General features: G+C 36.7%; 1 protein-coding gene across 1 annotated transcript in view; it reads right to left on the bottom strand.

The window, feature by feature from the left end:
* CSMD1 (CUB and Sushi multiple domains 1) overlaps window positions 1-12,762 on the bottom strand; it is a 1,526,452-nt gene that overhangs the window by 197,723 nt on the left and 1,315,967 nt on the right. The window contains exons 38-41 of the mRNA XM_075202483.1: window positions 8,294-8,412; window positions 7,934-8,003; window positions 2,066-2,182; window positions 494-703 (exon numbers count right to left, since the gene is read on the bottom strand). Of these exons, the coding sequence (XP_075058584.1) occupies window positions 494-703; window positions 2,066-2,182; window positions 7,934-8,003; window positions 8,294-8,412 (516 nt within the window). The remainder of the gene's footprint in view (window positions 1-493; window positions 704-2,065; window positions 2,183-7,933; window positions 8,004-8,293; window positions 8,413-12,762) is intronic.

Raw genomic sequence — 12,762 nt, forward strand, 5'->3', positions numbered from 1 at the left:
TGCCTGAATTTCACACTTTTACACAGCAGAGGCAATAGACACTAGCTAAGTAGAACTATTATTGAACTATCCCCTAGCTACCTCAGTTACAGTCAGCTTCTTTAGGACTAATAAATACAAAATTGCTTTGATACATAGAATACACAATCCCCTTTCTCTATTCCATCCTAATGGATAAAATGGTTCTACGAAAACTCTCATTCCGTGCTTTGATTACATTATTTACGCAACAGTTTATTTATGGGATCTGAAATGATGGCAGTCATTACCTTTCTATTTGTAGGCAACCACAGGACACTTAACTATTTTAGTCACCAATTTACTATAATATACCATTACAAGAAAATGCGTGTTCTGTTTTTTTCTGTTATAATTTTAGCACTAAAATCTTGTTTAACATAGATGGATTAAACAATATCTCGCTTTTTTTTGCATGGTTGTTTGTTAATAGCACATAGAACAATTGCACAGTATGGATACTTAATTGCTTTACCTTGATATACCAGCTTAAACCCTTGTCGATTTTCAGAATGATCGCTGAAAAAGTGAATGAGCACTTCATGAGTTGTGCTGAGCAAAGAGGAGGGAAGTTCAGTACCACTAAACTGCCCAATTTGAGAACTTGTATGATAAGGCCCATTTTGGATTTCTAGGATATCATGATTTGCCTCAGTCGAAAAATTTTCAAATTGAATGTGAACACCTGTGGATAAAAACAATAATAATAACAATAATAATAACAATAATAATAATAATATTAATAATAATAATAGTAATAGCAATAACACAGTAAAATTAAGCACTCAATAATTGCATTCTGCATATAAATGTTTCAGTAAATCTATATGAACGTTAAACAGTCAATGAGATTATATTTTATTAATCTAAAATGTATGATTATTAGAAAATGATACATACAAGAGAATAGGTTACGAGTTTTACAATTACTATATGTATGTAAAAGTGACCAAATTGTGGCCCCTTTTATTAGTATTCTACTTGAATACATTCTGCTCAATAAAAAAAAGATATCTGAAGCTTACATTGTATATCAAAACTAACCAGGAGGAGCTTAAATGAAAAACTGTTTAGCTTCTGGATATGATAACTCTATCTGGTTTGCACAAAGCAGTTGTTGGTAAATGAGGAATTATATTTGGTTTATCACAGTATAATAATTTGTCTTTAGTATTCTGATAAAACCCATAGTATTAAGCAGAATCCCAAAACAAGTCTTGTGTTCCATCCCTGGTGGAGACATTATAAAGTATATGATTATTGTGCCATGACATCATGTGGATCTAAGTCTAAATTATGTTATTTTTTGGGAAGGTTGGATAATGACTGAGAATTAATATTTATGATGACCTATGACTTTTTATTCAGCTTATGTGTATCACATGGTCTAATACAATACACACATAGGGGATGATGCAGAGTGGGAGTTTCCGTATTGTATCTTGCGTGAAATCACTTTGCTTATGCCCAGAAAGTGGGCGCACACATATGCACTTATGCAGTCGTGCACAATTCTTGCATTTTCGCCCCCTGCACCTGGAGAGGCAGGATGGGGGAGAAAGAGACTAATGTTGGTTGTGTACAGTTAAGTAATAATTGCGCAAATGCGACCTGCATAAACACACGTAAAGGCCTGTTAGGCAGCATATCTTTAGATCTTGCTATAGGGTAGGTGCCAATACTCACTGATGATGAAAATAACTTGTTGTACACTACATGCACATGCTGCCGATATGGAGATAGACATATCTTGAGATGTGTACAGCTCTTCATAGGTGCGGAAACACACTATTTTTTCATGCTCTGTTTTTTAGTTTAGTTTTCTTCCATTTTACCCCACAGGATGGAATCCTGTCCTGTCTTCCTACATAGCTAGACCCCAGGATGATATTTTGCTGCTGTTTCTAGAAGAGTGAGGATAACTTTCGCAGATATGGGAAGTGATCATTAGGGAACTATTTTCACTTAGTTAGGTTTCCTTACAGAGCTATAAGGGAGATCAAATGAAAACCATTTACTATAGAATTTTATTAATCAAGATACGAACCATAGCCAACTGGTAATAGCATCTTCCAGGTACAATCTAAGTTACTTGGGTAATTTCCAGGAAAACCTGGGCTTAAGATCACTCCACTCAGGTTCATCAATGTTCCACCACACTTAGCTGAAAGAGAAAAAGATAAATGAAAAAAGTGACACATTGCTATTTAAACCAATTTTGTAACATATTTATAATGTTTTGAAGTTGAAATAAAGAAGTCTATTCTAATAAAAGAAAAACTCTCACTCTACGAATTCAGAGTAAATGATAAAAATAAGCTTAGATCCATTATAAGGAATACATACAATTTTTCTTTATAACACTATTTTCAGCTCACTCTAGTGAGGGTTACTCACAAAGCACAACATTGGAACACAATTTTTTTTCACATTATTTTACGTTTTCACTATGTATTTGTTGTAATATTTGTATAAAAGAGGGAATCCAATTGTGCACTATTTAATTTATGATGAATTGCATGTTAATGTCATACCAGAATCCTTAAAAATACTTCTCCTTGATTTTTCCATATATTTTATTAGAACATAACTCAATGATATTAAATTTCTAACCATGTTTTCCCTATCATTTTAAACAGATGTAAGCTATGCAACGATCTGCATTTCCTATGTGCTGTGCAGTTTTCAATTATTTTTTTTTATTATGCATTTAGACATTTTAATATAGTATCCGATAACCTTGGCTTTTGCCTGTGAACAATTAATCACTTTTGACATTGGAGACTATTTTCTGTTTAAAAAAATATGTTTTACTCATTATGAGTATAAAGCAGTTTGAACAAAATGATGACTTTTCATATGATATTAATATACTTTTTAATAAATATACTACTAACAACTAACTGTGAGTTATCATCATTGGACCAAGTACATACAAGGTTGATGCGAGACAGAAGGTAGAAGATCTGGCCTGTGAAACTTACAGTCTAGATGGCTAGGGCAATATTGACATAATAAGGGCTAGTAGGACATGGAGTGGATTGTAGCAGAGAGAGTAGTACCCATTGGGTGTAAGCAGGGCCGTAACTAGGGCTTTGCCATAGGGGCGACCACCCAGGGCGCAGCGCTGAAGGGGGGCGCAATTTAGGAATATTTTAGGTTAATTTGGTTAAAATTGAGGGCTAGGGGGGCGGCATTTGTCTTTCTCGCCCAGGGCACTAGAATTCTAAGTTACGGCTCTGGGTGTAAGATAAATTAAAGTGAGGAGGTAGGGTTTTTGAGAAAGTGTTTGAAAGATTAAAAGTTTGAAGAGATGAGATAGGGAGTTCCATAAGTGGGTAGCAGCATTATTATCGGAGAGGAGTTGATGGACAGGTCAAAGGCAGATCTAAAGAGCAAGAGGGAGTGTATATCACAAGGTCAAGATGTATGAAGGGAAGGAGTTGATGATGGAGTCGCTTCAAATGAATTTTGCAAGCAAGGTTGAACTAGTGTAGGGATTTGCAGAGTGGTGCAGCAGTTGTGGAGTGGTGAGTAAGATCAGTTTTGCTGCTGCATTTAAGAAGTATTGTACATATGTATGGTAATATGTGTATGTCTACCTCATGTGTGCCTCTCTCTCTTTTTCTATCTGTGTGTTTATCTCTTTCTCTTTGTGTGTATCCCTATCTCTGTATATTTAACTCTATCTCCAACTGTGTGATGTGGACAGGGGAGCTCCTGACCACTTGGTCTGCTTGCTTGATAACTGATTCACTACAGCTTGTATACCCCACTGCCTCAATTTCAATGGGACACATGACTGTCATGCATTACTCATCACAGAATCCCTGTCATTGCATTCCGCTAGTCTCACTGCAGGTAGCAAATCAAAATGAATCATTTTCACTCTGATTCCCTGTCAGATTATCACATACAGTACTGAGGAGCTCATACTCTTGCAAGTGACAGATAAAGAAAATGTCATCTCACAAGAGTAAGTTTTGCACAGCACCAGACCCAGCGGTTTGCCCCAGAGCTCACTGTGAGAGGAGAACTAGCTTATTTTGTTTGCTACTCTTCGCTGCTGCTTCTGGCTTTTGGGAGCCATCTTGTCCACATCCTGACCACATATAAGTGCTGTAGTGGGAGGCAAATGACAATCATGATTTGACAGGGGGAGAATGTGCTGGAGGGAATATGTATGTCTGTTAATAGGCAATTGAGGGTGTGTTTTCATGAATTTGTGGAAAGTCAAATGGGAAGTGTGAAAGAATAAGCTTCCTCTGCCACCTTGTCAATTACCATGCATTATAGTGTGTTGCTAAATGGCAGTAACTTGTCATTGACCATTCCCACTTATACAAATCAGCAACTCATCGACTGCAAGGGTCAACTACATAATGTGGTGCCCCCACTTACAGTGAGATATTGCTGCCACCAGGCTCCTTTACCTAGAACTGCTTATGCTTCTGGATAGCTTGTAGCAACTGCAACTCCTTGGCTATATCTTACTGACCACTTACTTTAAATCAGTACAACTAGGTAGCAGACAGAGATCCGAGGCAGGACATGGACTTCTACACAGGATAGAGAGGAAACTTATTTTAATCTGTGGGTCACCGGAACATAGCAGGGATAGCCGGCTCACAGGAACAAATTAGTATCTTAATATAGAAGGAGTTCTTTTGGTCATGTAGCATAGGACATATATTTCACTTAGCTTGGGATCTCAGACATGCAGAATTGGAGGGGGGGGTTAAAAGAGTTCCTAGCATTCTTAACCAATGCATTTTGATTTCTTGTCTTTACACAACCTGTTCAGTTCCCTCTCAGTCCTGGTACCAATAAGTCTGGGCTAAAGTATTTTATCTTTAAATATACCTAGATTTTTTTTGCAGGACCACTAAAGATTCTGTGTAGTTCACCCTTCTGCTCCACGGGAGGTTTCTGTCCTCCCTGAGCTCGCCTTAGGACACCTGCCTAACGGTTTGACAGGTGTACCGCCCCAGTCAAACTCCCCACCTGCCACTGTCAGGACCTGTAGCTGCCTCAGGACCACTTTAACACAGTGGAACAAGAACACAGCATTGATAGGCAACTCACAGGAGCAAGCAGGATGTTAGTATAGATGGAGTTTTTTCCTTATATAGCCTACAGCGCTGCCTCCCTCCACTCCCTACCTAAGGAATCAGTGAAAACAGCATCATGGCCTTCTCTCATACCCTGCTTCTGACAATGCCTGCCCACTACACATTTTAATTTATTTATAAACAACAGTGGACACACTCATATACAACATATACAGTTCCCCCATTATAGTGCCACTTTCAAGCAAAATTCAGCTCCAGAAGGCTGGAAGCTAGATCCTAGGATTTCAGTTCTTCAGCTGCCACTTCCAGAACTCTGATGTGGCACTTGTCCTCCTCATTATACAACAGAACCCTACCCTAGATATCCAGCTCTGTAAATATATTATTTAACAATTATTAGACATTTAACTTGGTAATCGAGTGAAGAAAGGGATAGGGATGGCATGGACAGGAAGCTGAGAAATGAGCCATGGAGATTGGAGGTGTGGAGAAGAAATTGGGGATGCAGAAAAAAAGGTATTTAGCTAAAATACTAGCAGTCATTGACATAGGAGAGTGAAGGTGGGAGAAAGATTAGTAATGTGATAAAATAAAGGACAGAGATGGAGAAATTGGGCAATGGGAACTTTCTAACACTTAGTACCCTGTAGGAGGATGACTTGAATCATGTTTGTTTTTTTGGAGAAAATGCTAACACAGATATAAGTATTTAAGACACGGGTGATGTATTTAACTCAACACAGTATTTTAGTAGTGCAAAACTGAAAGCAGTAGTAATAAAATCAATCAACAATCAAATGTGATACCTTCCTGAAATACTGAATTTAAAAGGCACAAAGAAATAACATAGACCTATAACACACTGTAGTGGTGATACATGTGTTATAAATGATCCACCTCCCTCTCTGTAAACAAGATTATTGGACAGTGGTATAGGTCTATCCTGTCCTTTTTACCAGACACCTATCTGTCTCCTTATCCAATTTCCACTCTGTTAGCAATTAATTCTGTCTGGGAAAGTTGTCAAAGGTATCTCCCCTCCACCTCCTGTATGCCAGCTCTGTTGACAAGTAAGAAGTGCTAGTAGGGTCGATATAGAAGAGAGAGACTTGCACTGGAAAGATTCAGCTGTAACCCTTTTATTTATATGCTACTTAAGCACAGAGCCTTTCTATGTACATTAGCCTGAGCTTTTAGCTGGTGAGGAGATAAAAAAGACTACCTAAGGGAAGATACTATTTATTATAGTAGACATACCCCAATATGCCCCCACTCTTATGTTAACAGTTAGTGGAATTTGTTTTGGGGGGAATGCAAAAAACAAATATTCTCAATAAATAAATAAAGCCCAATGACCCAATTTAATTTGTGCATTACCAGTCATAAATTAAACACATGATCACCCCATTGCTAGTCACTAAGAGGTAACCTTATTGTAATTTATATATAACACAGAGAGAACACCAATTTCCAGCTATAGAGAGCAGACATACCCCCATTGATAGTCATATATTGTACTGATACCTCCCATTAATCAACATATATTCTAGCGATAACTCCACAATTGATTGCCATATATTACAGAGAAGTCACCCACATTGCCAATCATATGCAGCTTTATTGTCATCCTTATTACAGAGAAATAGCCATCATTACAAACTACATGTGGCAGAAAAATATTGATCATTACCTAAGATGTGTTGCATAAATTCACCACTTTGCCAGTCATGTTGCATAGATAGCCTTCATTACCAGTCCTATTACAGGATAATAACCTACATTGTTAGCCATATACTGCAGAGAAATACCCCCATCACCAGTCCTATTGCAGATAAATGCTTTCTATTGTCAACCATAAATCACAGAGAGATGTCTCTCATTGCTTCTCACATGTTGTGGAGAAGTTGACAGCTATATAATATACTTCAGACAAATGCAATCCATTGCCAGCTACATACTAAACAGGCAGCTCCCAATATCTACCAATGTTGTGAACAGATACCCGTAACTGCTTGCCATATTTTGCACAAATAACCTTCAATTGCCAGCCATAAGTTCCATAGATTATACTCGTTCCTCAAATGCTAGCCAACCCTCATCCCAACCACCTACATGGGTTACTCTTCAGATGCTAACAGAGCCTCCATATCACAGAGCTCTCTAGGTCCTGAATGATCCCAGAACGTGTAGGCCTGTGTCATGGAGATGGGGAGGTACTCATTGGTTAAAGGTCTGGATTTTACAGTGCAATGACAGAGGTTATGATGACAAGTGCACCTGTCACCTCCGCTGTTATCTGATAGCAACCAGTGCAATGGTCCATTGGACTGAACAGACATACACTTTCATCCCATAAGACAAAATCCTGGGATGAGAAAAGAAACTGAACTCTGTGCAACAATCATGTAACTTTATGGGAACTACTGGTTTTGTATATTTTACCTCTGATAACTGATACATTTAATTTATTTTCCTTTGGGTATATTTTTCTATATTTAGTTTTAGGAAATACATTTAGAATTACAATTAGTATAACTGCAACTGTTATTGGTATAAATTTTATCTTGCTGTTTTTATTTTATTTTTAATTTTATTTGTCATTGTTCATTTTTTTCACTTGTATTCCACTATATGGTGTAAACACAAAGATGTTTAATTGTTAGCACATATACACTGTATTACATATCTGCACTGGAAGGGGTGGGAGCATTATGTTTAGAAAAACTATATTTTTGTTGCACATAAAATGATTTTTATTTTATTACATTTAGATTTTTTAAATACAGAACAAAGATTTGACTACCAACATAAAATTTAGCCAAATCTAAAAGACATATTCTTACCAATACAAAGAGGTGAAGGGTAATTCCAACGACGTACCGTCCCAGGCATGCATGATATATGTGAATGTCCCTATTGATGGTAAGAAAATAAATAAACAGTAACATCAGAAACTTATAAGTAAAGATGTTGTTAAACAATGGCAAAATATAAGCTCATCTTTAGGGAAACAAAATAATGTTATTGTAGAAGGAGGCAAATTACCTCATACATAATGCATTAATGAGGTAGTTCCAGTAATACAATCTAATTATAAATATTTTTCCATGCTCTCATATATTCATCATTAACAGCCCTTTTCACTGAATTTGTAATGATGAACATATTTAATATGAAAATACTTACTAGCGTGATCTACCTACCTGTAATGTGTATCCAGGCTCGCATTGGAAAGATACCACATCATTAACCATGTATCGATCCCCGATACTTATGCCATTGGTTGGCACCAAAGGTTCTGGGCAAGCAGTAAGTCCTACAGCTAAAGGAATGAAATAAAACAGAAATTAATAAAAAAAATGTTGTTTTTTTTTTCATTTTTTTCTTTAACACTGCTATTAGCATAGCCTTCTATAAGTAAATATAAAAAAAATGTCGTAACAAAGCTGCATGTTAATATTCGAAAATCTTATCTCTATAATACAATTTTTAAATGGTTTTTCATCTGATATAAACCCTATACTGAATCTACACCCTTCCCAACAATAATTTGGGGGTGGGTATCCCTCCCCTGGGACACCACCATTCAACTTATTCAGCAGGGTCTCTAGCATAAAGTCAGGACCTCTGCCTGTCACCTTCAGCGTAGCTTGGCCCTCTCTGTAACAGTAGACATCCAAAGCAATGGCTCTAATTAAAAGTCTTAGAACTGCTGTATCGGATCTCCTTTGCTTTTAAAAGAGTGGAACAGTGCTGAAGGTTGGCAAAGCTCCCTGGCTATAAGTGTGTGCCAGGTCCATGCCAAATAGGTGAGAGGGGCCACACTGAAGTAATATTAATGGTAAGGGAGGAGATATAGTCCAAATGTTATTTAAAGTGCAAAACTCCATTGCCCCAAGTACTGTATAAATGCTTTACCACTACTACTGTGCATATTCTGAGCTATGGAACACTTCATATTTAATACATTGTCAGAGGAGAGGGTTTTTTTTAATATTGTTTCAGTCAATCGGATGTAGGTAGAAAATAAAATTGTGTTTTATCCTACCTGATTTAATTATGTGGTAGGCATATTGGTACTTCTAGTTGAGCTGGAAAACTGAAGGTTACCTTAGCCTTTCTATCTCATAATGGCATGGGAGGCAGGAAGAATCCTTGAGGTTGCATTCAATGCAACTTCTGGAGTTCATAATTCCACAACTCCACAGCACCAGAGGGATAAAGTATAGCCCTCAGACAGTGTGTGATTAATTTAAGCCATCCTCATTACTGCCAAAGCAGATAGGATGACTCCATAAGGGTATTAAGGTGCTTATCATTTTCCTGGTGCTACACTGCCCAGGTAGCTTAGTGCTGTGTAGCGGTTTATGGCATCCTACAACACAAGGGAGTGGTGACAGATTTTTGTATTATTCTTTATTTCTACAAAATCTTAATCCCCTCTTTATTGTACCTGGGGGTTTGCATGGCAGTTTTTAGATTGCTATCACACCAACCTATAAATGTGCCAAGTTTCATGCAGCTATGATTTCCTAGTTTTAGCTATAGCTAGTCTTCTCAGGAGAGTGGATGGGGCAAATGGGTAATCACAGAGTGATAGCTATGAACACACAACTCACCTGTACAGCTAATTAATTCACAAATCATTTAATCGTGGTTCAAACAAAAACTTCATTTTAAATCCATATAAAAATAGATTATAATGTACATTTGTACAAATTTAGATTTTTCAAAAATAAAATATTATGGTTACAAACATTTTAAAATACAGTTTTCTATCCATAAGTAGGGAATATAATGTACCATTAATGCACAATGCTGCAAATGCTAAATAATATGTTTCCATTAGTATCCTTATGTTGTCTTAGAAATTGTGACGCATTAGTCACTACCAACCATTGGAATGATCCAGTGAATATGAGAAAAGGTGTTTAGTGAAGGACAAATGGCTGTTGGTGGTACATGTATTCCATATTAGGTGGACTGATAACCATGATGGTGAATGGGCAGCACAGTGGTCTAGTGGTTAGCACTTCTGCCTCACAGCACTGGGGTCATGAGTTTGATTCCCGACCATGGCCTTATCTGTGTGGCATTTGTATGTTCTCCCTGTGTTTGCGTGGGTTTCCTCCGGGTGCTCCGGTTTCCTCCCACACTCCAAAGAAACATACTAGTAGGTTAATTGGCTTGTGTCAAAATTGACCCTAGTCTCTCCCTCTCTGTCTGTCTGTCTCCCTCTCAGTCTGTCTGTGAGTGTGTGTCTATATTAGGGAATTTAGCTGTAAGCTCTCTGTACAGCATTGGAATTAGTGGCGCTATATAAATAAATGATGATGATGATGAATGTAGAACATTTTCTGTCTTCCTGGTGCTTGGGATTTGCATATTGTGGATTGGGCTAACAGATTTTTGAGAGAGGCTGGGAGGGTCTGTGGTAATGGTACATATTAGATCAAATAAAGAATTCATATAATTAAGCAGTTAAATGAAAGAAGGGAACTCCAAGGTAGTTTTTTCTGAAATACTACTTTGCAGCGGGAACTTAAAGAACTTAATAAGTTGCTAAGAAATTGATGTAGTTAGTTTTGTTTTTTTCTAAGAATTGGACTAATTTCTCTCTCCCTGCAGGCCCTATATTAGGAATCGGTTGCACCTCAATAATGGTGCAGCTGTGCTGGGGAAGAAGATTGCTAGACAGCTGGAGATTTTAAACTACAAACTAGGAGGTAGTGTGCAGGGACAGAGAGCTTATTCAAAAAAATGTGAGAGGAGTGAGAAGAAAGTATTAAAAATCATAAGTGGGCAGCGAATGTGGAAGGATATAGCATGTTTAGGAAGGGTATTAAGTATAGGAAATTGTGAAGGTTTTGAATAATTGTAAAAGCCTGTTTAAGGACTGCCCGGTGTTAGGATCTCTCTGAAGATTATGACATTATAGGATACTTATGGAGCAAAAGAATCTAATCAACTATTGATTAAGGTTTGTTATAAATCACTATGTATACATGATTCTACCCAAACTCATTTATTATAAATAATTGAAAGGTCAGCAAACAAAATTGTGGTTCTCTCTCTGAGTGATTTTCACAATCCAGATATAAATTTGGAATGAAACTAGTAAGTTAACAATGGAGTACACTGGCCTCACTGTAAGTAGGAACCATATATATATATATATATATATATATATATATATATATATATATACACATACAGAGGTCCTTTACACTACTATTGGAAAGGTTATTGGCCAACAGTTTGTGTATTGTTTGGTGATCAGATTTCATAAAGACTGGGCTCATGTTATTATGGGCTATACTGCTAACATGTAAGAACAATTTAGTGCTTAGCTTGGTTTATGGCTTAGATTACATTATTATACACCACTGGTCACTTTGATTTGTAATTTTATTTTGAGTTTAATGTTTGAGTATTTTTGAGTATCCTTGTTATGAAAATCAATAAAAATGAATTTGTTGACAAGCAAAAATATTAGGGCAAACAAGAATATAATCATACCTAAGATACTGTAGCAATAAATACAAGCAGTCAATGCTGTAGATTATGAAAGAAGTTTACATTATATAGTTTAAGCTTTCCATTATACCTGAAATCCAATTTTACTCTAATATGTGCCAGAGAAATGTTCCAGACAGACTTTCATTGTTGTTGAATGCTATCTTTAAACACCATACAAAAGGCAGCCACGGGGAAGCTATGTGCAATCTGATTGAGAATCTGTTCTCACATAACACAATGTTGTTCTAGATTATTTTTTCATTTGTATCCTGAAACCTTTTAATATATTATATATAGCATGCAGATAGAATAGCAACTTTTAAGTGTAACTTTGAAAAACAAAATCTTAGCATTATAGGCTTTTAGATAGCTCTGACATTAGGAGGGCTAGTAGAAAAAGCAAATAATAAATCAAACTAATGGAATAAATGGTAAATGTGTCTTGAAAGGATAACTACAATAATAATCCAAAATGTAGTATTTATTAATACTAGGAAATGCATTGAGTTCAATAAAAAGAAAACAAATGGAGTAATTTGCTGGAAATAAATGGAGGTTTTGATTTGGTGACCTATGGAATGAGGGCATACAAAGTTTCAGGTGGGGATGGGTATGTCCCCTTGCAATAGGCTAGGGAGTATTTCATAATCCTGTGCCCCGAACATACAGTACCACACTGCCTGCTTGCCACAATAGCAGGGAAAGCTTTTATCCTATTTTTTCTTTTATTTAACATCAATGTCCAGATCCAGAGGCTGTTAGATGTAGGCTAGTAAAAAAGTAAGAGGCTTAACTTTGGATTTCTATAGCAACTGCCATTTCTCAACATACAGAGATGCTCATGGCTTAGCACTGCTGATTTAATTTGTTCCTGTTCTTTATTTATTTTTTTGGTATGTCACTTATTTTGCTCACTACCCTGATAAGCATTAGAAAGCAGCAATGAGTAGTGAGTTGCAGTAGGTAGGTAAAACCTATTAGTTTTGTAATTCCATTAAGGGACTTGACAACCTTTATGCCAATTTTACTACACCCTTCCTCCTAGACTGCTGCCATTTGTGAAATACAGCTTCCAGAGCCTACCTTTGAACTGACTCATCAGAAAGTTGTTCTAGAAGCACCAATCATTATAGAGAAAAGGTGTTTAGTTAAA

Source organism: Mixophyes fleayi, chromosome 3 (assembly GCF_038048845.1).
Source record: "Mixophyes fleayi isolate aMixFle1 chromosome 3, aMixFle1.hap1, whole genome shotgun sequence".
Taxonomy (NCBI): Eukaryota; Metazoa; Chordata; class Amphibia; order Anura; family Limnodynastidae; genus Mixophyes; species Mixophyes fleayi.